At 48.4% G+C, this 26,503-nt stretch overlaps 3 protein-coding genes and 1 non-coding gene across 4 annotated transcripts; 3 read left to right on the plus strand and 1 right to left on the minus strand.

The window, feature by feature from the left end:
* Positions 1-3,364: 3,364 nt before the first annotated feature.
* Positions 3,365-5,218, plus strand: LOC129388066 (solute carrier family 22 member 7-like). Its single transcript, XM_055078091.1, has one exon. It carries the CDS (start codon positions 3,365-3,367, stop codon positions 5,216-5,218), a length of 1,854 nt encoding a protein of 617 aa, XP_054934066.1.
* Positions 5,219-10,368: 5,150 nt separating this feature from the next.
* Positions 10,369-12,207, plus strand: LOC129388067 (solute carrier family 22 member 13-like). The gene has a single exon (XM_055078092.1). It carries the CDS (start codon positions 10,369-10,371, stop codon positions 12,205-12,207), a length of 1,839 nt encoding a protein of 612 aa, XP_054934067.1.
* Positions 12,208-20,495: 8,288 nt separating this feature from the next.
* TRNAY-GUA (transfer RNA tyrosine (anticodon GUA)) lies at positions 20,496-20,588 on the minus strand. Its single transcript has 2 exons — positions 20,552-20,588; positions 20,496-20,531 (listed from the first exon to the last, which is right to left on the minus strand). It is a non-coding gene; the product is annotated as a tRNA-Tyr (tRNA).
* A 3,151-nt stretch (positions 20,589-23,739) lies between these two features.
* LOC129388068 (solute carrier family 22 member 7-like) lies at positions 23,740-24,837 on the plus strand. The gene has a single exon (XM_055078093.1). It carries the CDS (start codon positions 23,740-23,742, stop codon positions 24,835-24,837), a length of 1,098 nt encoding a protein of 365 aa, XP_054934068.1.
* Positions 24,838-26,503: the final 1,666 nt, after the last annotated feature.

Here is a 26,503-nt window from a genome sequence, read left to right on the forward strand (position 1 = left end):
AGTTATTCCTTATACTCGCAAGGAATTGAAGCTCGAAACCACAAATACTTACTCGATTGCTTTCTCGGTAAGTCTTAAAAAGAGAAAAAATTGGAGGATGCTTAAGCTTCACCTTTAGGAGTGCAACGCGACAGCATTCGAAGATCCCGAACTGCTACTCACGCTTCCAAGCAACTGCAGCTTATATAACCGCAATGTTTACCGGGAAACGCTGGTGGTGAACGCCACGCACTAAGGCGAACTCTCTGGTAGAAACACGGCCTGTTGCGTGGGCCGATACTGGAGGTTGTGCACAGCCGCGCGAAATCTCAAACGGCAGCTCGATAAAAGGTCTGTGTACGCGTTTCCGTATAATAAAATTAATTTCTCTCGTATACTCAAATGAAAATCCGACGCTATCATGTCTGTAGGTTGCGTGTCAGTCGTACTTTACTAATTTTCTGACGCATTTTACTCAGAGATATTCAATCAGTTCAATAACGCCTCGCGCCACGCGGAGGACCTGTGTGGTTCGAGAGTAGTTTTCTCTCATAGACAACACCGCCGGTGCTGACAGCCGATTTTCTGAAACAGAGGCCCTTAACGCTATGACATCAAAATTTTGTGGCAGTATATCCTTGGATATTCCATTACATTTTAACCGAATAAGGCAATTTCTCTCCGAATTAGAAAAAAAAATGCATTGCAGGTCCTGGGTATCGATCAAAGTACCTCTCGCACGCTAAGCGAACGAGCGCTCTACCATCCGAGCTACACCGCCGACAAGCAATACCGGTAACGTAACAGCTTTACACTCCGTACCGCTTTTCGCGTAAAACTACGTCGAGCGGAGAGACCGGAGACTTCCGGAGGCAACCGGTTCGCACTTTAATGACGTGCTACATTCGAATCGCTTTTACGGGCGAGAGATATCAGTGAGAGATGCGGACCGGATGAAGCTTACTCACCTATGAAGAAATTTGCAAACATTTGCACGTAAGTCCATGCAGCGAAACGGAGGCTTCATTCGTGTGGCCACTTAAAGGCGCGGTCCAAATCTTCTTCCGATGCGTAAGTTTCCCAACGAATACTTATTGATTGATTAATTGATTGATTGATTGATTGATTGATATTTTGATTGATTGATATTTTGATTGATTGATTGATTGATTGATTGATTGATTGATTGATTGATTGATTGATTGATTGATTGATTGATTGATTGATTGGTTGATTGATTGATTGATTGATTGATTGATTGATTGATTCTGTTTACAGCCAAAAGAATCAAACGGACTACGTGTATACGCGTAGTGATGGACTGGACAATAAGAGTCACTTGCTGGGTTTTCATGCACCTACTTATCGGTACACGAGCGTTTTCGCATTCCACCCCCTCGCAAACAGTGCCGTTGCAGACCCGAATGGAACTCGCGGCCTCTTTCTCAACAGCACAACGACTACCATACATAGCCACTAGGCCTCCGAGCCGGTCACCTAGTGTCACTTTGAAACGGCTTATCAACCAAAACACGTCATTTGCTTCGGACGCATTGGACGTGTGTGTGCTCTTGCCGGTCCGCGCAAGTGGACACCTCAAACCGTCTTTTTCGCACGGGTCGATACCTTAGACTCACGCGACCATCCAATCTATGGGTGAGAAGGAGGAAGGTTAGCGTTGAATTTTGCTGTCGGTCACCAAGTTCAGCTCCCCCTACCCGGCTGGCTCCTCCTTATCACGAGTCTGCCTTGGAATACGAGCGCAAGACCACTTAACCAATTCAAGAAACTCTGCGACACTTCGCAAAAGCGAGGTCGAAGAAATTAAACGATTCAAATACTCATTAGAGTTGCACGAAATACCGCACTGCCTTCATTCTTTCCTTATTAAAACCTGAATCAATACGATTCCCCTCTTAATTTTTTTAATATTTATTCATTATTTTATTCATTCATTCATTTATTTATTTGCATACTCTAAAGGCCCGGAGCCACGATAAAGAGAAGTGGTGAGTAAATACGTAGTAATTGGCAAACATCTCGGAAAGCTTTCGGCGTAGCTGATGAAACCGACGAAGACACGAAGGTGGCTCCAGTCGTCGGCGGCCGGTGGTACTAATGCGTGAAAGTAAGCGCTGATGTCGCATGGTCTTCCACTACCAGACCTTCAGTGCGTAATGAAATGTCTAATGGACATAGCAACAACTCATCTTTAACGTAAATTTTTGTGCTGTAAACCTCAATGCAGTACAGCAGGCCTACTAACGTCAGCTTTAATTAATCTCTCTCTCTCTCTGTTTCTCTCTCTCCCATCATGCGGCAGACATACTGATCAAGCATGTCTGCCTGTATCAACATGAATTACGTCAGCATGGCCTTTCCTTTTCCCACTTTACCCTGCGCAGAGTAGCAGGCCCCAGGCAAAGCTTTACCGAACGTCTTCTCTGCTATCTCACATTAGGAATGTTCCCTCATCCCTCTTGGCTGCGGGGTATGTGTGCGATTTCGTTCTGTCTCCGAATAGGTAATTTGCGAGTAGGCCGCTTGGGCCATTTCGTATGTGCCACTGGGTATGAATAGACATGTGCAAGAATAGACAACTTGGGCCCCTGAATATGTGCAACTGGGCATGTGTCACTGGGTATGTGCCCGAATATTCCGCTTCGCCCATTTGGTATGGGTAAATGCAAATGTGAAACTAAGTATGTGAACATCCCCCAGAATGGGTATGCGCCACTGTGCAGGTTCCCGGATAGACAAGCAAAAGAGGAGCCAAGGGGTTATTTATCGCCAGCATAAAATTTGAGGGGTCAGCTACAGAGAAGCGGAAAAGCCCGCATCAATAACAGTCGAGTGTGAAGAAAGTCGTGTAATGAATGGGGCAATAGCGCTCATTCAGTGTGGATCGTTGAGCAACAGAAACGTGAAGATGTCCTTACAAGAAAATTGAGCGAATCGACTACATAGAAGGGAAAAATCAGACAAGACCGCGTGTCCCTACACATCGCTTCAGTTCTATTCGCATGAACGTCTGCATTAATCATGAAAGGAGCTCCAACGGATATTTTTTTAGACAATCATGGGATAGTTCTTAGATAGCAGCACACCAGACTAATAGGACAGGTTACTATGATAAACATGGTAATCTAATTATTAACGGATAAAGTGAAATCAGCAATCTTTGGTCGCCAAGTAGTAAACGGAGATGCCAACGCCGTGCAAAGGCGCGCGACAACGTGACAGGTTGTATAGTGCATGCGCTGAAGCAGAAGAAGAAGAAGCCTTCTTTTCGGCAGGTCCGCACAGCTGGCGTTTAGTGAAAATCTTCAATTCCAATACTGTTCAAGACTGCTAAGCCCGGAGAGCCTCACCTGAGAACTGGGCGATGGACGTCCTTCTACCCCACCGACTGGCCGGCGCCGATCTCCGAACAAGCGAGTCGTTTGACTGCGAGGAAGCGTTTGGTCACGGCCCTTTCCAGAAGAGGATGCTCGTCCTCATTCTTCTAGGAGTCTTCTCGGTTAATTGCCATACCTTGGTGATTTCCCTTATCACCGGTGACGTCGACCATTGGTGCAAGCCGCTCGCTGGTTTCAACATCTCTGCAGCCGATTGGAAGAATGTTGCCATACCGATCGAGGCCGATGGACGCTTCAGCCGCTGCCGCGTTTACGAACGCTGCAAGCCACCCGCCCAGCACGGCGATTCCGCTGAGCCTCACAAGATCGGCGCTGTTCTAACCGGGGCCGACGAGTGGTACAACCGATGTGTACAGGACACCAGCGACACACGCGTCGTGCCCTGTAAAGAGTGGGACTACGACGTTAGATCGGCCGAGGCCAGTGCGGTGAGCTCTTGGAACATGGTGTGCGACCAACGTTTGCTGCCGGCCATCCTTGTCGCCCTGCAGAACGCCGGCGGCATAGTTTCCCTTATCCTAGCCGGAGCCTTCGTAGACTACGTCGGAAGGAGAGTCATGCTACTGTCCTCCGCCGCAGCGGTAGTCACCTGCACGGTGTGCACCTTCGCGGCAACAACTTACGTGCGCTACGCTGTGCTGCGCATCCTTACCGGGGCCATTGTCGCTGTACACACGATTTTTACCTGCATCATACCGTTCGAGGTGATGACGCACGCGCACAGGCCGCAGCAAGTGCTCCTCCTGGCGGCTCTGGGCCTGACGTTATGTGAGGTTTGGAGTGTCATCATCAAACCCATGGTCATCGACTGGCGTCTGAAGCAGGTCGTGTTCCTGGCCCCGACGGCTCTCCTGCTCCCGGCTTTGTCTATTGCCCGAGAGTCGCCTCGTTGGCTCGTCGCGAAAGGAAGACTGGACGCGGCCGAAGCACTCATGATGGAGGCTGCCGGTACCAACAATGTCCCACTTCCTGTCACGGCCTGTCTCGTGGAGAAGCTGAGAGAACAGATCAAGAGCCACGCAAGTCGCGATGGTGCGGACATGGAAGGCTTGGTCGACTATCGCTCCCTCCGGCGTCGAGCGTTGGCGATGTTTGCCGTTTGCTTCTCCATATCTTTTGTTTTTTACCTCGATGCATTCTCGACGGCGCAGTACAACGAATTTTGGATCCCCTGCCTCACGGTTGTCGTCACAATGGCCACGTACGCGGGGATGCACTTCCTGATGACCGGCGTCGCCCTCGTCAAAGTTCTCAGCATCTGCTTCCTGTTGACGGGCTTCATACAATGCGCGCTGAGTGTGGCGGTGGGCGCTGGATTCGTCATGATCAGCAAGGCCTTACTCGTGCTCTCCAAGGGCGTCTCTAACGTAATTTTTGTACATTGTTTCACCTACGTCCTGGAACTCTTTCCATCGGCAGTCCGCGCCGGTGTCGCATGTTGGGCGTTCGCCTTCGGGCGTATCGCGGCCATGTGCGCGGCAATGACCATCGTCCTGAAGCCAGCCGGACACGAAGACGTGGTATTCGCCGTGGCGGGACTTTTCCTCTTCGTCTCCCTTCTCGTCATCCGCGCCCTGCCACCCACGACAGTGGTCGAAGAAGCACGAATCGTGGCCAGGCGCGCATCAGACTCCACCAGGATCTCCATGGATCACATGAAACGAACCCTCGTACAGAGGATGGTACGCAAGAAGCCCAAGACCGGAAGCATGGAGAGCTCCAAGTCATCCAGCAGGAAGAGTGGGAGGAGTGGTGGCAGCAAAACTCCTGGAAGTTCTAAAGTGTCTCGTCGATTTAAAACCGAGCAAGCGCCGGAATGAAGCCACTGGAAGCTTAGTATCAAGTGACTGGGCATGGTGTCGTGTTGGCGGCCTCGAAAAGTCGCTTCTTGGATTCGTGTCTGCTATAATTATGCTTTTAAATGTTCTTTTGCACTTAGCCCAGTGAAAAACAGGAACTTTCTTATGTTCTAACCTCCTATCTGTGTTGTCTGCACAGAGTATCCTTGTGTGTTTCGTGCGCATTTTTTTTTTACCTGGCAAATATAATTTCCATCATTTTGTTAGATAAGCATTGGCTCTTTGAAAGTTTATGTGTGCCCTTGACCGCGAGACTACTCAATCTTACCTCAGAAGTCCAGGCTGCAAATTTGGAATGGAAAAAAAAGGAGCATAATCTTTTGCATTGCGAATATATACATAAACGCATGCATACCTGCTTTAATGTCCACGCGCACGTTTAATATATATGCGCACTCCACTGACCAATATTACTTGGAGTAGGGATTGCCCCGATAGAGGCGACATTGTTCCTCGGCCTACCAAGGTAACTTGAAATTGAAGACTAGAGTCCAAACTGATTTCCACAATGGTCGGACTACCACCGCGCTATAGTTCCCCTACTAACTTAAATATGAAACTGTTGCGCACCGAGTTATGCAATGAGATGCAGTGAAGAAGGTGCGGAGCTCATGTTTGTCGCCAGGCGCTTTCGAAATTAATGAAACCCCGAATGAAATGCAAGGTCCGTACGCAACCGCGTGTTGTTTAAGAAGAGTAAGCGTATTAAGCATTTTCTCCACCGGTCGCTTTTAACAACCATGGAACAATGATAAATAAGATCGTCCCCTTGTTCTTGCCTGTATGTATTGTTGCATCACGGTACATAAATAATGCACGTTTTATTGCCCCATTTGCCTTTGTAACCAGTACGCTGACTACTATGGCCAACATTTTGAATACAGCGAGTGCACCGGAACTTTTGTTAAATTTTCTTTCGAGACAGTCGCACCGCCGGATAGCAAACAATTAGCTGCTTCATTTGGTTTATTTATTCACTTATTTATTTAATTTATTTATGTAGTTATTTATGCGCGGATCGTTTTTTTTTTTTTTTTTGCTTTTAACCCATTTTCTGGGTCAACGGGCTTTTTCCGCTGAAGGCTCGTTGTCTCACGGTACCGTGTTGCAGTACACGTTCAACGTCGAAAGTTCTTTTGAGGGCAACTCCGGCGATAATATTTTTACTGCAACAGGGTTACGGCAATTTCATGTTCCTGAGACCTTCCTGTCTAGTATGACGTATCAGATAGTGGAATTTATCAGCAAATTGGAAACTAAGTTTATGTAAGCAGAACAGCGCAACAACAAAATTTACATCTGGCCGAGCATTCGAGCGAACCCCTTCATGTGACGTAAATGTTAGTCAACGAAAACGGCGAAGGGCAGAGACGCTCAGCCGATTCGTGACCGTGCCGGACCATTGCCACAAGGTCTTCGGGTGACAATGTCAGCCGCACCAGCTTTTCGGAGCTGTCTGACAGTGACAGCTCCTATTCCGATGAAATCGACAGCCATGAATCGTCGTTCGCCTTCGACATGCCGCCAAACCGCCAGCGTCAAGCGCAACCCATCTCACCGCGATGCAACACAAATACCTAGGGTAAGCCCTAACCACTGATTTGATGCGGGCTGCTTGCTATCTTAGGCGTTTTACCCCCTTCTCCGGGAATGGTTTCGATGCGCCTTTTTTCATGTTCCTGCACGCGTTATTTTTTACGCGCTAGTGCAATGTCCCCTTATACGTATAGCTCAGGATCGTCGAATCAACTACGCCGTCCTCACTCGTCTGCGCGTGACGTCATTTCCGTCATAACAAAATGCAGTCAGTAACTGAGAGGAGGCGAGGCAAGTGGTCCGAGGCGACTGATGAAATCGATTTGTGAAACATCCGTGACACTCTGCCGCCTGCTGTTATTGAAGGAATTACGGAAGTGTGCAGAGAAACGCACCCGTCCGTTGCCCTTTTACATGCACGGCTTCTTGTTCGAGAGCTTCGTGGTGTCCGAAGTTTTAGACGCCACGCTCCCCCTTGGCGCACTGTTTCGCGTTTCTGCGCCGCCTGGGCTAGAATGTACTAGAAAATACTGGGAGAGTGGCGGGATCGACGCGCGAATATATGGACAGAGCGTGAAGCCTTTGCTGCGAGCAGCCGCCGGAGGCTGTGCTTGGGTGAACCCGTGGGCTTTCTCCCCTCAAATAAGCGGCGGGCATGAGATACACGCGTGCTTTCGCCATTAACGCGATAACACCGGTGACGTTAAAATCGTACGACGCTGCAAAGTAATCCTGGAGGGACTAGCCACGGGAAAGTACGCGTTTGCGTCTTACGTGATGATTTATATCTTTCCCTTCCACGAGTGCAACTTTCCCATCACATTGGTCGTGTCGCGACTCACCATTCTGAAAGCCCCGATTCATTGTGCCACGTGACTCGTGTCTCGCGAATTCGGGAGTGACCTGGCGCTAGCCCTGCCAGCTCCAACTGCGGCATGGGTTTCCATAAGACGTGGGTTCTCCTTGTTTCGTGTGTCGTGTTGCCTGGCTGTTCAACGCTGAAGTAAATGGCTTACCCATCTGCGAAACACCTATCGACTGTTCCTTCGCCAGGAAGAACGGACTACCTGTCGACAAGGTCATTTTGGGGGTAACAATGAGGCGGTGATAACGAGACGGAGGTAGAGTACGCCCCTTTCGGGTCACAAAGAATAGGTAAGAGTTTGAGCTCTGGGGAAAACGGAAGAATGCGCCCCTCATTCAAACATAGTGGTATGCAGCGGCCACGTCTGATGAAGCGCTGCTGACGTCAGTTGCTTTTTCTCCGGTCAACAGAAGCGTGCTACGCTGAAGAACGCTGACCTCCAACTGAGGGAAGGGAAGAGCCAAAAGTGGTCGCCTCGGAGATTTTCAAGAACCAAGACAGCGGTTCGTCTCCTGAAGCTAATAGCACCCAGCGGCCGGGGGTCCGATGATTGCTTTCATTTTATTCTCCCTTCTGGGTTATTAAAACAGCCCCGATACGCAGCTTAATATGTCGTGTCATCTGAAGCCTTCACCTTGTTCTAACTAAAACGTTCCAATTTTTGCCACGCAACGTCGTCATCTCTACTTGGTCGCCTTGTACGTGTGGCTAATGGCACGTTTAGCTGTGACCCCTACCATTTAATCAACGCCGGATGGGTATCCACCATCCCAACAATCCACATTCGTTGCGCGCGCAGTTATACGTAAGCGGGATATTATAAAAGAGTAATCAGTGGTCTGATCAACGTGAGGCATGAGGTAATGTATGATGGGAGAAATTGGGACGACGAGCACAACCAGCCCAACGTAGCAGATGTGTTTATAGCGAGCGTCTAGTTCACGTTGTCACTTGGCCCTTCATTTTTTTTTTTCTCTCTCTTTTCGTCAGGACCGAAACACCGCTATAATGCAGCCCTAAGTGCCGCTTAGGTGTCATAAATGCGTTTGCTAATTAAAGGAAACACCCTATCGACGTTGTTAAAAAAAGCTCGTAGAAACTAGACCGATCGTTTGAAATTGAATTTTCGAAAGTGCTGCCCTATGAGTTACGCTGGTGCATTGAAGCAAGGTTGAACAGATTGCCGAAGTGGCAATGTCCGAAATTGTTGGGTATGCTTTGAGCCAGCTCTTTGATCAGCTGTATTGGGATTTCCATCTGGTCCTACTGTCGTGGTAGAGATGTCTCATCTCTTCTGTTTATGTAAAAGCTTTCTAAGTTAATTTTTTAATCGCTCGGGCTTCTCTGTTCCTGGAGCTGGTTCAGTCTGAACTACGATTTGTTGCTTGCCGAAGTTATCACCAATAACCTGTTGTCCATGTTATCGCCGAACCTTGTGCATTCACACTGTATTCGCGAGACGAATAGGTTTGCCAATTCTGGAAGGTACGCAAGGCACGAGCGATTGTACCCACTGAGTGTGTATCCGAAAAGACATGTTGGCCCATTCCGTATGTGTAATGGGCACGTAGCACTGGGTATTTTAAAAAATAGACAATATGGGCCACTGCAAAGTGGAATTTCAGTGCAATTAGCATTCTTTCAGAACTAAAGGCATTCTTCAGTATGTCTGCCTGGATCGAACATCCTTTGCGTCAACTTGGTCTTTACCCTTCTTACCTTTCCCTTCGCAGAGTAGCAGGCCACACACAAAGCTTTTCCTGCCGGCCTCTCTGCTTTCTCACATTAGGAATGTTCCCTCATCCCTCTTGGCCCCTAGGTATGTGCGCCATTTTGTTATGTCTCCGAATAGGTAATGTTGGAGTAGACCGCTTGAGACATTGGGTATGCGCCCCTAGTTGTGTGCAAGAATAGACAACTTGGGTCACTTAATATGTGCAACTGGGCATGTGTCACTGGGTATGTGCCCGAATAGTCCGCTTTGTCGATTCGGTATGTGCAAATGCAAATGTGAAACCAAGTATGTGAATGTCCTCCACAATGGGTATGTGCCACTGAGTATGTGCACCGATAGGCAAGCAAAAGAAGAGCCAAGGTGCTACATATCGGCATCATAAAATTTTAGAAGTCAACAACAGAGAAGGGAAAAAGCCAGAATAAAGAACAGCCGCGCGTGAGGAAAGTGGTGAAATGACCCGAATATGACAATAGCGCGAATTGAGCGTGGATGGTTGAGCAGCGAAAAAGTGAAGATGTCCGTACCAGAAAATTGAGCGAAATCGACTACATAGGAGGGAAGAATGCAACAAGACAGTCTGTCCCTACCTGGCTTCAGTGTTATTCGCATGAACGCCTGCATTGATCATGACAGGGGCTCACCGAATATTCTTTTTAAAGAAAATCACGGATTAACATTAAGATAAGAGCAGACCAGACTAGTAGGACAGGTTCCTAGGATAATTATGGTAATCGCTTTATTAAAGGATGAAGCGAAATGAACTATTTTTGGTTCGCCAAGTATAAAGCGGAGATGCAAACGCTGTACAAAGGCGCGCGACACTGTGATAGACTGTGAAGTGCGCGAGCTGATGAAGAAGAAGAAGTGTTCGTTTCGGCCCCTCCGCACCGCTAGCTCTCGTCTCTTTGAATCGTCTCTTTGGATACCGCACAACACTACTAAACCCGAAGAGCGACATCTGAGAACCAGGCGATGGACGTCATCCTCCCCCAGCGTCTGGCCGGCGCCGATCTCCGAACAAGCGAGTCTTTTGACTGCGAGGAAGCCTTTGGTCACGGCCCTTTTCAGACAAGGATGCTCGTTCTCGTTCTTCTGGGACTTTTCTCGGTTAATTGCCAAGCAATCGTGATCTCCCTTGTCACAGGTGACATCGATCATTGGTGCAAGCCGCTCGCCGGTTTCAACATCTCTGGAGCCGATTGGAAGAATATTGCCATACCGATCGAGGCCAATGGACGCTTCAGCCGCTGCCGTGTTTATGAACGCTGCAAGCCGCCCGCTGACCACATCGATTCCGCAGAGCATCGCAAGAGCGGCGCTGTTCTAACCGGGGCCGACGAGTGGTACAGCCGATGCTTCCAGGACACCAGCGACCTACGCGACGTCCCCTGTGAAGAGTGGGACTACGATGTTCGGACGGCCAAGGCCAGTGCAGTGAGCTCTTGGAACATGGTGTGCGACCAACGTTTGCTGCCGGCCATTCTTGTCGCCCTGCAGAACGCCGGCGCCGTTGTTTCCCTCATCCTAGCCGGAGTCTTCGTTGACTATGTCGGAAGGAGAGCCATGCTGCTGTCCTCCGCCGCAGCGTTAGCGACCTGCACGGTGTGCACCTTCGCGGCCACTAATTACGTAGGCTACGCTGTAGTGCGCTTCCTTACCGGGGCCAGTGTCGCGGTACACATGATCTTTACTTGCCTCATACCGTTCGAGGTGATGACGCACGCGCACAGGCCGCAGCAAGTGCTCCTCCTGGCGGTTCTGGGCATGACGTTATGTGAGGTCTGGAGTGTCGTCGTCAAACCGGTGGTCATCGACTGGCGTCTGAAGCAGGTGATGTTCCTGGCCCCGACGGCTCTCCTGCTCCCGGCTTTGTCTACCGCCCGAGAGTCGCCCCGATGGCTCGTCGCGAAAGGAAGACTGGACGCGGCGGAAGCACTAATGATGGAAGCTGCCGAAACCAACAATGTACCACTTCCTGTCACGGCCTGTCTCGTGGAGAAGCTGAGAGAACAGATAAAGAACCACGCAAGTCGCGAAGGTGCGGACACGGAAGACTTGGTCGACTATCGCTCCCTCCGGCGTCGAGCGTTGGCCATGTTTGCCGTTTGCTTCTCCATGTCTTTTACATTTTACCTCGGCGCCTTTTCGACGGCGTCGTATAACGAATTTTGGATCCCGTGCTTCACGGTTGTCATCACACTGGCGATGTACGCGGGGATGCACTTCCTGATCACCGGCGTCGCACTCGTCAGAGTGCTCAGCGTGTGCTTCCTCTTGACGGGCTCCATACAATGCGCGCTGAGTGTGGCGGTGGGCGGTGGATACGTCACGATCACAAAGACCTTACTCGTCCTGTCCAAGGGTGTCTCTAACGTAGTCCTTGTACACTGTTACACCTACGTCCTGGAACTCTTTCCATCGGCAGTGCGAGCCGGTGTCTTCTGCTGGGCGTTTGCCTTCGGGCGTGTCGCGACCGTGTGCGCGGCAATGACCCTCGTCCTGAAGCCAGCCGGACACGAAGACCTGATGTTCGCCATTGCGGGACTTTTCCTCTTCGTCTCCCTTCTCGTCATCCGCGTCCTGCCACGCACGACAGTGGTGGAAGAAGCACGAATCGTGGCAAGGAGCACTTCAGACTTCTCCAGGATGGCCATGGATCACATGAAACGAACCCTCGTACAGGGGATATTACGCAAGAAGTGCAAGACTGGAAGCCTGGAGAGCTCCAAGTCATCCAGCAGGAAGAGTGGGAGGACTGGTGGCAACAAAAGTCCTGGCATTTCTAATGTGTCTCGTCGATTTCAAACCTAGCCAATGCTGAAGTGAAGCCACCGGAAGATTTGTATGAAATTATTGGGCGCGATGTCCTGTTGGCGACATCAAAAACTCGTTTCTTGAGTTCGTATCTGTTATAATTATGGATTCAAATATTCTTTTGCACTCATAACAATGAAAAGCACGAACTCAATGTTCTAACTTAATTCCTTTCTGCTTCGACGGCACAGAGTATTTTTGTGTGTTTCGTGAGCGTTTTTTATATCTGGCAAATATAATTTTATCCTTTGAGCAGCTAAAGCATTGGCCCTTTGAAAGTTGATGTGTGTGTTTGACCACGAGACTACTGACACTTACTTCAGAATTCCAGGCTGCACGTTGGGAATGGAAAAAAGCATGATTTTTTTTCATTGCGAATATACACATAAACGCATGCACACATAATATAATCACCACGCGCACATATATATGCGTAATACCCTGACTAAAATTAAGTGGACTAGGGATTCCCCTATAAAGGCGACTTTGTTCCTCGGCCTACGAATATAACTAACTTCAAATTGAAGACTACAGTCCGAAATGATTTCCGCAATGGTCGGACTACCACCGCGCCAGAGTTCCCGTAGTAAGTTAAATATAAAACTAATGTGCACCGAGCCATGCAATGAGAGAGAGAAACAACTTTATTTAGTCGCCTGTAGAACGACACCATGATTAAACGGCGCCGCGACGTGGGCCCCGGAGGTCTTGTCAGCGGGTGGTCTCTACTCAACTCCAGCGCGTGTTACTCCCGCGGTCTGTCGCCCTGAGGGGGACAGACCCGTCGGTTTCGCTCGCCCTTTGTAATTAAAGAGCCGCCGAGACCTGCCAGACGGCTCAGGTTTGGATTTCGTGGTAGTAGCATTCCGCCGCAGCCGCGAGTCACGGCGGCATCGTTGAACTTGTTGAAACTTCGTCGGGGAACTTTGAGCAATACCATAGGATGTGCGTCTGGGTGGCCCTCTCCCGCTGGCACACGCAGCACACATCACACATATACTTTCGCGTACAGGTGATTCATTAACACGGGGGTGGGCAAGGAACCAGTTTGTAAATGTCTTAACAGCACCGCCTCCGCTCGGTTCAGCCCCGTGTGCGGGGGTGGGAAAGTGCTTCGAGCCAGGCCGTGAAACTGTTTAAGTTCGTTGAACGTCGTCATGCGGTCCTTGGCACTACACCGTGTTGGACGGTCGGTTGCAGCGGCGCGGTTGGTTAGCGCTCGTGCCGCTGAGTCTGCCATCTCATTGTGGTTATCGCGCTTCTACGACGTATCGTTGCCCGCGTGCGCCGGGAACCACTTGATTTTAACATACCTATTCCCTCGTTGCAGGTCAGTAGTGCAAAGAACGCGCACAGCCTCACCACAAATTTTGCCCTTGGCATAATTCCACACTGCCCTTCGCGAATCCCACAACACTGTCTGGCACCCGGGGTCGGCAATGGCCAGGGCAATGGCCACCTCCTCCTGACACGCCTCTCGGCCCCGTTAGCTCACCGCTGCCCTCGTCGCGCGCCGGACGACGCCTCGATGACTGTAGCTACGAACGCCGCGCTGTCTCCCTGATATTCTGCCGCATCCGCGAACCTTGCGTGCTCGTCCTTGGCGTGAAAGTCGATGAGGGCCTTGGCCCCCACCGCTCTTCTCGCCTTGTTAAACTCCGGGTTCATGTTTCTCGGGATGAGGTCTACCCGAATCCCGCGCCGGGTCCCGTCCGGGACAGGAACGTCGCTACTCGCCTTTTTCGCCCCGGGCGTGAAGCCGAAGTGTTGAAGTATGCGCCTGCCGGCTTCGGTCATAGAGAGCCGGTCCAACAGGGTGGTCCGTTGCGCTTCCGCAATTTCTTCAAGGGTATTGTGTACCCCCAGGCTCAGGAGCTTGTTGCTGTTCATACACTTGAATAGTCCGAGCACCGCCTTGTAAGCTCGTCGGATTAGGGCGTTGATCTTATTATTTTCACAGTGCAACCAGTTGTGCAAGGCTGCAACGTAGGTGACGTAGCTGATTACGAGTGAGTGCACAAGCCGAATCAAGCTTTCCTCCTTCATCCCGGCATTGTGGTTTGCGACCCGCCTGGTGAGACGCATTGCGTTGCTAATCTTGGCTGTGAGGCGGGAAATGGTCTCGCCGTTGCGCCGTCGCTTATGTATAATCATGCCGAGCATCCGGAATTTGTCGACCTCCGGGATCGCTTGGCCGTTCCTCGTCACGATCTTGACAGCCTCGTAGTCCCTCGCTTCGCTCTTGTTAAGTATTCTTGGTAAGTATTCTTGGTTCGCTCTTGTTAAGTTCGCTTGCTTGAACTGCTCACCAAGCAGTTCTGACTTGCTCGGTGAGCATATCAAACCGGAACCGTTCAGCTGGTCTTCGATAGCGTCGACGGCTTCTTACAGCGTGCTCTCAGTGTGCAATGCAATGCAATCCTTGTTTCTGATGCAATGAGATGCAATGAAGAAGGCGCGAAGTTCATTTCCAAAGGGTGCAGAAATAAATGCCGCAGTTTCGCTCGAAAGACGAAAGGTCGAGACGTCTGTACGAAGTTTGGATAGTTGTTCTATCGGCCACATAAATATGTCGGCATTCTTTGTAATTAAATTAACGAGCATGGTGTCACTCGCACACAGGCAAACGTGAACACAAATCGCTTCGATGACGGCGGACACTCTCTGTCAACACACTGGTGAGAGGAATCGCGGCAGCAGCCGCGAGCGAGTTGCCTTTCCTACTGCGTCTCGGTTCAACGCGAACTAAGCGGCGAGAACACATCATACGTGCATAAAGCCGCCAACCCTCGGCACGCCTAGACACTTTGCCCACCTCAGATGGCTTTCAAGGTAGGGACCACGTGGCCACGCTCAGCCGTGCCATATACCACCGCCATAGGAGTAGAGGCCTCTCTCCCGCCTCATCGCGGCATCCTAGCCTCTCCGCCAGCGGCCAGCGACCCGCACGCGCAGTCCCGATTTACACCTTTCCTTTCCACAGCTGCGGGCGAAGTAGCGTGAGCCATCGCTCCTAGATCACGTCGCCGACTGTGAGCTATTCGGCGAGAACGCACGAGCAGCAGCAGCAGTAGCAGCAGACACCGACGGTCCGCAAAAGAGGCGCAGGGAGGGCGGGCGTGTGCTCCAAAGAAAGAACCGTTGATTGTCCAGCCGTATTCGAACTACCGATATATGAATGTCCCCTCTGGGTGCAAGCTCTACAGCCCACTACTCTTCTTGCTGAATGGTCGAAGGAACATCGACCTCCACTGTAAGCTATGTAGAGAGATCGCTACGCTAAACCATATTATCCGGGGCTGCAGGAAGGAAACACCCCGCCCCCCGACTCTCTCATGGCCGCTCCCTCCTCGCCGGGACAAGTCAGGAGGATCAGCTACAGGCCGTGAACAGAGCCGGGGAGGTGACTAGAAGGCAAGACATGACAGGCTACCGTCCCCCCTTGAACGACACTTTTGTCGAATAGTTTTACCTACCTACCGACCTGGCAACCAAATTGAAATTGCAAGCGTAAATAGACAACCACGAGCCACCAGAAAGAAAGCGAGAGAAACAGAGACAATGGATTGGATGAACAAAATACAAACAACAAGAACCATGGAGATTTACAAGAATGAGAAGAAATAAATCAGAAGGGAAAATCCGTGCGACAACACCAAGGGAATTCCCTCCCGATTTGAAGAATGAGGTGATTTCCTAAGGACAAAAACATGCAGGAGCAAATTTTCGCAACTAGATGAGGCATGTGTAGGCTGCACAGCAAAATCCAGAGACCACTCAGGACATGCTAATAGAATGCGAAGGAATTCACCCAATGATACTCGCAGGTAGCTTGCACTTTCCAGAAGCGCATGGATTTAAAGTGGACGGAAGCATCAACCGGTCTGCAGTCGAGATAAGCAAGCGTCGTTAGGAGTATTGGTGGGAAAAAACCAGGGAAGAGATTGATACGACCAGATCCGTTGCAGGCATAGGTAGTGGTACAAGGTAGACAGAGAAGGTTTGAAGAAATGGACTAAGATTGAAGAGATTACACAAAAATGCTCCAATGAAAAAGCATGTACAGCATACTTTAATAATTCAATTAGGCTACCTGAATATTTGTCAATACCGCGTTTCAAAGGGGATCCTGATACGTCATAATAATCAGAGTGTTCAGGTATTTGTAGAGGAAAAACATTGATATCAAGTAGAGGAAAAGAACTAGGAAGCTTACCGCAGCTATGCGACCGGTATGTTGAGCAACATGGCGACAAAAAACGTCAAGCGGAAAGTCATAGAGGCTGAGATAATCTCATGGGTGGTAGCAATGGAAAAGAAACCTGCAGTGAATAATTACATAAAAAGAAAAAGAGAAATCAGAATAGAATCATTTTACGATAACTCAAAGGGAAGCTAATTACATTTCGTAGCGAGATCGGGATGCCTTAGACCGCGTAGTTATAAAGCGAGGTACACCAAGGAAGAAGAAGCATGCGCTTGCTGCGGAAAAGCTATTAAAACGATGGAACATGTCTTAGAACGTGCAGATATCTATCTACCCAGCTGTCGGTTTAGGTTCTGTAGGTTTAGACCTCCTCGAAGTCCTTGATTTCTGGGATAGCTGGAGGAAAGCAAACATGTGTGCAATAGGGAATAGTAAGAGGCGATTGGATGTTTGGTGGCAGAAAAGTAGAGACCACAAACAATTAACGGAGGCGTGCGGGCGTGCGTCCGCGTGCGTGCGCGTATTTCTATGTGCGTGTGTACATGCGCGTGCCTTTGTGTGTGTGTACGTGTGTGTGCGTGCGTGTACGTGCGTGTACGTGTGTATGTGCGTGTGTGGGCGTGTGTGAGCGTGTGCGTGCGTGCTGCTGCATGTGTGTATGCGTGTGCGCGTGTCGCAGAAAATTCGATGTCGGCCTCGGTGGCGTTGTCCGTGAGGGAAAAATCATCCCGAACCACGCAGGCCCTCCACGTGGCGCAGAGCCGTTAGTGTACTGATTGGATTTCTCAAAGTAAAGTGCGGCAGGAAACTCGTAAAGTACGACTTACACACAACCTACAGACTTGATACCTTCGGATATTTATTTGAATATTCGAGAAAACATAATTATGTTATGCGGAAGCTCAAACACAAACCCCTTTTTCCTGCTGCCGTTTGAGATTTCTCGCCGCTGTGCACTACCTCCGGGATCGGCCCTCGAAACAGCTCGACTTCGTGCGCAGCTTTCGCAGCCTGCGTTTCCCAGTAAACGTTACGGCGACGTGAGCTGCAGTTGCTGGGAAGAGTGGGATCAAGTCAGGGATCTTCGAACGCTGTCGCGTTTCACTCCTAAAGGCGAAGCTTAACCCTCCTCCATTTTCTTTCCTCTTTTTATAACCCAAAGAAAAAACAATCGAGTAAATAATTATGCTTTCAAGCTTGAATTCATTGTGAGTACAACCGACAATTAACCATGTTCCTCGCTACTGCGAACCCGTCAAAATGCGTGTCCAGTGCAGCGAGAAATTATATGACGGAATGTTGCCGAATTACGCCTCAAAACCACGATTTCATTGCCGAAGCGCGGCTTGAAATACTTGACTGCAGAATGATTTTGACCACATAAGGTTCCTTAACGTGCACCTAACGAGCGTTTTTCGCTTCGCCCCCGTTCATCTGCGGTCCCCGCGACGGGGTTCGAACCCATGACATAGAGCTCACCAGCGCAATGCCACAGCCGAAAAGCTGCAGAGCAACGAGAAGGGCCAATTTGCGAGTGTGATATTCGCATAACCTTTAGAATAGGAAAGTTACTTCTAGTGTGTGGGCGTACAATAGGAAGGGCCGATGTAGCTGTTTTCAGCACCAACAGCGCAGTACTTTGCGCAAGCTTTGAAGTGGTCGCACAAAACTTGATGTAATTGATTTAGTTAGTCGTCGTTGTAGTTTGTCCGCATAAAGCAGGCGTGAATGTTTACACGTAATTTCATTCTAGCGCTATATACCCCGTGGAAACTAACGCGATTAAAAAAGAATAATTGTTCGTGGCACTCGACCAATGCAGGTTCGATAGCGTTATATTAAAGTTGAACTCTAACTTTAAAAAAAGGGGGATAAATAATTTTACTACAAGGGTTCCGTTAAGAGGAGCACTACTTGATATGGACTATCAGCGTGTGATTCGGACATCTTTTGCATCTGTACGCCTTAATGAGGTTGATTATCCGTTGAGAAAATGAATAAACTCTCAGTTTTTAAAATCCGCCACGCTGATGACATCTTCGTGACATCTGGAATGTCAGTTTATATCCGCGTACTTGAATTATTTTACAAGGTAAGATTTCCCAAGAGGCAGCCAGATTCAGTTCTAGCTTACATTGAAATTACAGAGTAGGTATTTTTTATTCAGTGCCAGTTAATCCAGACCCCGCGGACGCTTGCAAAATCCATGATGTCAAAGGGATCTGTTGCAAGAATTTCAATGTGCTGGCGCCATTCCGTTCCGGCATCCTTCCTCTCTCATCAAGCATTAATGACTGACTTGGTTTGACTTTTTAACGCTGGAGCTGAAAATTTCAGATTTATTTAAGGCCAGCTCGCACAGCTTCCTATTCTGCTTCACGTTTATCTCCGAACTGGAAAAAGAGAGATACTCGGACGGAGCAACTGTCTACAGTCATTGCCTGTACCTGCACGCAGACTACACGTGTAAATTTGCATACAGAAATTTACCGTGACCTTCAGGGAACATGCCACTATATAAAGTCAATGAAAATTATCTTCGAAGCACGCAGCCTGTCTTAAGCAGATGCAAATTAGCACTACATGCTGTTGATTGCTACCCCATTGATTATTTACGCCGAAAACAAGTGTTATTGCTCAATGTGTAGACGCTAATTCATATCAAGGTTGGTTATAGTAAGCCGCAATTGCTGCTCTGCCTTCCTTCTCGCATCATGTCGGAAGTTCTCTCTGAATACTTTAAGCAAGGAAAGGCAGTAGCTTTAGCAAACTTTTTCGCAGGGAGCGCAAGTCTGTTATCTAAAGTGAGTTACCACGTGAGTGGCACGCACTATTGCATGCGAACAGTACACGGTGCCTATCCTCAAGGCGTCGCAATAGGTTGTGTTTTTTGCGCAGGTCACTCAAGGTCAAGGAGGCAAAGGGCACTCTACGAACCCCATTGGGGTTAATTCGGTATTTGAAATGTGTTCTGGGCCGTTTTGAGGCTACTGCTGTGCAGTCTGCCATGTTGGGCGGCAGTAATAATTATACTCCCGTCGCATAAATGTGGGAAAAACGTTAAGCGGATCCAACGCAACCTGGGAATCAGTGGACACATACTTATTTTTCTTTCTTTTTTTCTGACGGGGACGCCCGCATTATTGCTAAATGTGTTGACGTTATACGCCGTTACAGTAATGTACATGATAGGTGACGTTATGTATATACTGTGCGTATGTTTTTATACGCTGTGTCATCCATTAGATGAACTTCATTGAGATGTGGTCCTCTGCCTTCTACGGTTGCATTTTCTTTTCCTTGGCACCAATTCCGTGGCACAAACACGGTGTTTCAGCGAGCACTTTCAGAAATTATTTAAGGTTTTCTGTGCCAGAAAATACAATTCTTGTTCATTAGGTAGTCTACTCGAACTGGCGGACACTACTTGCACAAGAAATTGAAACGCATAATCGACTAATTAAGAGAAGCTAGCTAATTAAGTTTAACTGATTAAGTCATTGTCAATATTGCAATTTACATATTATAGCCGGGGAGTTTGCAAGGCGGATCCACTTGGAACGAATTCTCAGCATGACACCAGTTTCGAGATACTCATTCTCAAACTTTGCGGAGAAATGCATTCGCGTTCCAGTTACTTCCTTATCAAAACGTAGTTTATTTGCATTCAAGCACAAAAGTATCTGGATGACAACCTCTCGAAAAGGTTGTCATCCTGAGAATTTGTTCCAAGTGGATCCGCTTTGTGAACAACACGGCTAGAATTTGTAAATTGCAACTTGTGCAGTAAGGTAATTTGTTCAAGGCATAATTAGTTCACTTTTACATTACTTCAATATTCCTTTTTGCACATAATGCCCGCCTCTTCGAGATTACCAACTCACGAGCTAGAATTGTACTTCTCCCATAGGAAACCTTTACAAAACTTTGAAGGTGTTCTAGAAACACCTGGTATTACAGGCAACAGCATTTCTGTTCAAAGCGCCTGTGTTTGTTCGACACAAATGGATTTTTTTATTGGTGCACAACGTCAAACAAAAGTCTGCAGGATTATCAAGAAAGAAAAGAATACATAAAGTCCGTCGAGCCGGATTCGAACCAGCGACCTATGGATGTCCGCTTGGGATGAAACCTCTACAGTCCACCGCTCTACCAACTGAGCTATCGACGGCACGGTGTCAGCGCGTCTACCGGCTTGTCTGGACTGCACAGGCAGCACGCAACGTGGCCGAGTAACGAGGTAATCGAGGCCTGGCACGTGGAACACACTGCAAAGTTGTCTCTTGAGTCGCGGCGTTTGTCTTTGAGGAGAAAAGAGCGACTGCGCGCCTTCTATGCGTCTTTCCGCCTTTGTAATCAAGGCTGTCGTCGCGAACTACTAAGTGCACATGACTAAACAAAGTATAAACGCGAGTGTTGGTTGAGTTTCTTCAACGAGTGCCTCGTTCTCAATATGGATGATTGACCAAGAATATAGGATCATTCATGAATACAATTAGTCGAATCTAAAGAGAAACACTAATGATAAACTTTGAATATTTCAAATGAAGATAATAAGTTTAGATTTTAAAAATTCGAAAATTTAGCACGAAAGTCGTCCTGATTTATTTACGAACCTCGCAATAGCTGCAACATCCGTATGATACTGTCCTAGAGAGGAGGCTTTCAAATAAAGAATTTCGGGAAAGACTAGATTTGATCCAACATCGTGAAATTCTCCCACTCAAGTATGCTTTCTTAATCGAGAGAAATCGCGGCATGACAAGAAGTTTTCTATCGACTCATCTTCACGTCGATAAGGAGGAGTGCGCCGGACCAGATCTATGAAGATAATAGATTCATATAGATATTTGACCGAAGGATTTCATAAATAAGCGACATTTTTTATTACTGTCGTCTGCTTCTACAGCTTCAAAATCTTCAGTGAAAAACGCTAAATAATAAAAGCATTAGAATGATAATGTATAGGAGTGGATTTATCGGGACTTCAAGCTTTCCTAAATCCTTTTTTCCTATGGTAGTGGCTATTTAAGAGGTCATTAGGTTCTCGCTCAGGATGCCCATCCGTCTGTTTGTCATCAGGTAACTTCCCCGACATTCCGGGTATGTCGTCGATCCGTATTTAGCCTCTTTCACGTCAACTTGGTCCTTGCTCTTCTTTCTGTTATCGACTCAGAGCAGCACAGTTTTTCCGGAAGGCCTCTCTGCTTTGCTCGAATTAGAAATGTTCTCTTCTGTCCCTTGAGCCATTGGGTGTACGTGTTACCGGGTGTGTTGCCTAATAGACAACTTGGAACAACCTGGGTGAAGGGGTAGTTGCCAGATAAATCACTTAGGCCATTCGGTATCATCCTCGGCCTATCTTTTTTTTTTTCGTGTCCCCTCCAGGACGAAGGCCTCCCAGCGATCTCCAATTACCCCTTTCTTGCTCTAGATGATTCCAGCTCTCGATTGCAGATTTGCTTATTTCATCACCTGACCTTATTTCCTGCCGTCCTCGACTGCGCTTCCCTTCCCTTGGCACCCATTCTGTAACTCTCTAATGGCCCATTCGTTATCTACCCTACACCTTACATGGCCTGCTAGCTCCATCTTTTTTTCCCTTAATGTCGACTATAATATCGGCGGTCCCCTTATGCTCTCTGATTCACACTGTTCCCTTGTGGCTATTAGCGCTACACCTAACATTTTTCGTTCCATTGCTCTTCGCGCTGTCCTTAACTTTTTCGCGACTTTCTTTGTTGGCTTCCAAATTTCTGTCCCATATGCTGGCGTCGGTATAATGCAATGATTGCACGCTTTTCTACGATAGTGGTAAGCTCCCAGTCAGGATTTCGTAATGCCTGCCGTATCAACTACAACCCATCTCTATTCTGTAAATTTCCTTATCATGATGAGAAGTATTAGTAATTAGTAATTGACCAAGGTAAACAAACTCCTGCAGAGACTCGAGAGGCTGAGTGGAGATGATGAATTATTGTCCTCTTTCCAGGCTATTGAACATTACCTTTATCTTCTGCATATCAATCTTCAACTCCACGTTTAAATTGTCTTGGTTAACGTACTCAATAGCTTGTTGTAGTCCGTCCCCTGTGTCTGAACAGGACAATACTACCTACAAACCGAAAGTTGCAGAGATATTCGTGTTGATCCTCACTCCTGAGCCATCCAATTGTAGTAGCTTGATACTTCTAAGCATGCCGTGAATAGCATTGGAGAGATTGTGGCTCCTTGAGTGAGCCCTCTCCTTATAGGTATCTGCAACTGCAAATGTAAAGCTCGACACGTGAACATTCTTGGTGAATCTTCCATTATGGGTATGCGCCACTGGGTAGTTGCCCTAATAGCCATGCAGAAAAAGAGACGGGAAAGGAAGTCGGCAACATATAATTGAAGAAGTCAGCTACAGAGGAGTGCAAAAGCCGACGTCAAGAACAGCTTAATGTGGAGGAAGGAGTGTAATACACCCAGACTGATACCCAACGGACAAGGGCAGACATTCCAACTATAGAGCCACCCTGGAGCATATCCTATGGGAATGTACGGCTGTAATACAGGATAACGGTGATGCAGCCACAAACAGCGACAGCCTCCGCGCGCGCTGGCAGTCTGCGTTGCTTAGCACGGACTTGCAGCACCAACTCTGGGCTGTACAGCGAGTCGTAGAAGCCGCCAATGGCCAACAACCCTTGGCCGAAACGTAGGCAGGGTCCAGGCCCACCCCAGCATATCGCATGGCACTCTATGAATTTATTTGAATGAATGAATGAATGAATGAATGAATGAATGAATGAATGAATGAATGAATGAAATTAACAAAATTGGACCATCTGCAGCATGCATTGAGCAATACGCTTTGAGCTAGAAAAAAAAGAGAACAAAATGTCGTTAACAGAAAATTGAGCAATATGGCTACGCTTAATGGAAGAACGTGAAAATAAGACAGGTCTCTACATTGCTTCAGTTCGATTCTCGTTAACGTCAACATCATTCCTCGTAGGCTTTCCGTCGGATGTTTTTTTTTTTTTTAATGAGTCATGAAACAGCATTTACATAGCCGCAACCCGTACGAGCATTAGTAGTCCAAACTTGGTAATCGCATTAATAAAGGTTAAGATTTCATTACCAATATATGTTGGGTAAACAGTAACCAAAAAAGCTGACGCCGTACAAGGGCGCGCGACACTACGACAACCTGAGAAGCACGCACTGAAGAAGAAGAAGAAGAAGCCTTCTTATCGGCAGGTCCACAAAGCTGGCTCTCGTCAGCAATCCTTCTCCAGGACTACTAAACCCGAAGAGCGACACCTGAGAACCAGGCGATGGACGTCGTCCTCCACCAGCGACTGGCCGGCGCCGATCTCCGAACAAGCGAGTCGTTTGACTGCGAGGAAGCCTTTGGTCACGGCCCTTTCCAGACGAGAATGCTCGTTCTCATTCTTCTGGAACTCTTCTCGGCTGTTTGCCAAACCGTGGTGATGTCCCTCGTCACCGGTGACGTCGACCATTGGTGCAAGCCGCTCGCCGGTTTCAACATCTCTGCAGCCGATTGGAAGAATATTGCCATACCGATCGAGGCCGAAGGATGCTTCAGCCGCTGCCGCATTTACGAACGCTGCAAGCCACCCGCTGACCACGGCGATTCCGCTGAGCACCGGAAGAGCGGCGTTGTACAAGCCGGGGCTGACGAGTGGTACAACCGATGCTTCCAGGACACCAGCGACCCACGCCACGTGCCCTGCGAAGAGTTGGACTACGACGTTCGGACGGCCGAGGCCAGCGCGGTGAGCTCTTGGAACATGGTGTGCCACCAACGTTTGCTGCCGGCCACCTTTCTCGACCTGGATAACGCTGGTGCCGTCGTTTCCCTTATCTTGGCTGGAGCCTTCGTAAACCACGTCGGCAGGAGAGCCATGCTCCTGGACTCTGCAGTAGCAATAGTGACCTTCGCGGCGAAAGATTGTGTGCGTTACGCTGTGGTGTGCCTTCTTACCGGAGCCAGTGTTGCCGTACACACAATTTTTACCAGCCTCATGCAGTTCGAGGTGATGACTCACGCGCACAGGCTGCAGCATGTCCTGCTTCTGGTGGCTCTAGGCCTGACGTTATGTGAGATTTGGATTGTCATCGTCAATGCCGTGGTCACCGACTGGCGCCTGAAGCAGGTCATCTTCCTAGCAGCAACGGCTGTCCCGCTCCCTCCTTTGTCTGCCACACGGGAATCATCGCGGTGGCTAGTCGATAATGGAAGGCTGGACGCGGTCAAAGCAGTCATGATGCAGGCGGCCAAGACCAACAATTTCCCGCCTCCTGTCACGGTCTGTCCTGCGGAGAAGCTGAAGAAGCAGATCAGGAACCACGGGGGTTGCGTGGCTGCGTACGCTTTTCCTCACGGATTATCTACGTATGCATTTACATAGCCACTTACTGTTTCACCGGTAAGGTGAATAAAACACAGGAAATGCGTCATTCAGTTCTGACTGCCTTAACGCTTGATTGCATGTTGATGTTATTATACTCGCGATCTGCTTTCTGGGGCAATAAAGGGAAATATACCGGGGCGTATCTCCTGCACACGTGTTACTGGATCCACCAAGTAGTCCCACACAGTTGGACAGCGCTTTTTGTTCCTTGTAGCAGAAACTGAATCAACGCAGCTTCTTCGTACGGCTGTTTCGCCTTTGGTCAAACGCCGAAGCAAAAAGCCGGAAAATAAGTGAGAATTAGCCCTTAGTTGTGTATATTGTGTTATTGTGCGCGTGTAAACACTACGTTTATGTTTCTTTCTCTTCCCAAGCCTAATATGTTATTTTAATGAGAAATTTGCACTTTTCTCAGGGTTGCTCTCCTGCGCGCTCTTCCTCTGTGTCTTAGTCTTTATCGCCTCAGAATGTTGACAGTAGTATGCAGCACGTATCATCCATCTATAGACCGTTTCATCTGGCGAGGAGGATGGGGCTCGCGGAGAGCCTTTCCTCCTCTCTGGCTTGGGCGATCCGGCGCGGCGCTGCTGTCGCGTGCTGCGGAACGATTTCGAGATGTTTTAGATCTTACTTTGTGAAGTTTACGCCATGTTCGTTCATATAAGGTCGTCAGGGAAGCCTTTCGGTGCATCGGTAACTACTGTAGGCAGAAATGTCTTGGGGGAGCAAAATATGTGACGCGCATAATCAGCCGCCGTGTACGGGCATTATCAGTCGCGGTGCGTGTATGTGTTGTTTACTATTTTGCTTATATCGATTTTACTTCAAAAATGAAAACCGGCGTCTCTGTATTACCAGAATTAAATGGTAAATGAGCTCACTGTCTGATCGATTGGCGTCGGGAGAAAAACATAAAACATAGCGCATGCTCGTGCACGGCCAACCTAAGGCAACCACGAAACACCTGAGCGGCAGGCGCTATCAAATGTTTGTGATACACTGGCATCGTTCTCGCGCATTTCAAGTCTAGTATGCTTGAAATTACTATATGTCTATGCTAGCCTTGCTGCATGATGCCCATGGTGCTGCTCAACACAGCGATCACTGCGGTTGGTGAGCCAGCACGATACATATAAGCTGTGTGGATCAGCATTGCCTTTTTGGCCTGTATACAGCCATAATTTATGAGAGGGTTAGCATAAAAAGAATGTGATGGCTATTTTTGAGCGCAATATTTCCGTAATACGTGTGAGTGCGTCGTAGAGAACTGAACGCACACAACCGAAAAAAAAAAATTCGGTTATCATCCTCTTTCTCTAAAAAGCAAGAGAAAACGGGCTAACGCCGCACAACGTTTAAAAATATATAACCGCTGATGCCGTATGCTTGGACCATGCGCTATATAGAACAAAGATATCTAATCCAGCACCTACTACTGCTTAGGACGCTCGCGCAGTTCATAAACGGTCGCTTTGCTGGGCAAGCTTAATTCAGACTGTTAGGTATGCTGCTGTTACTAGCCAAAACTATTTTATTCATGGGTGGAAACCTCATCCATCCAACCAAGTAGTCACGCAATGTAAGCTGCAGCGAACAGTTTGAACGCTTGTCAAAGTATAACAGCACAGCTCCTATCGTGGCAGAACGATACCCACGCTGTTAC

Source organism: Dermacentor andersoni, chromosome 10 (genome assembly GCF_023375885.2).
Source record: "Dermacentor andersoni chromosome 10, qqDerAnde1_hic_scaffold, whole genome shotgun sequence".
Taxonomy (NCBI): Eukaryota; Metazoa; Arthropoda; class Arachnida; order Ixodida; family Ixodidae; genus Dermacentor; species Dermacentor andersoni.

Coding starts and splice junctions, on each gene's coding strand:
- LOC129388067 (XM_055078092.1), top strand. CDS start 10,369: ATGGACGTCATCCTCCCCCAGCGTCTGGCCGGCGCCGATCTCCGAACA.
- LOC129388068 (XM_055078093.1), top strand. CDS start 23,740: ATGGACGTCGTCCTCCACCAGCGACTGGCCGGCGCCGATCTCCGAACA.
- LOC129388066 (XM_055078091.1), top strand. CDS start 3,365: ATGGACGTCCTTCTACCCCACCGACTGGCCGGCGCCGATCTCCGAACA.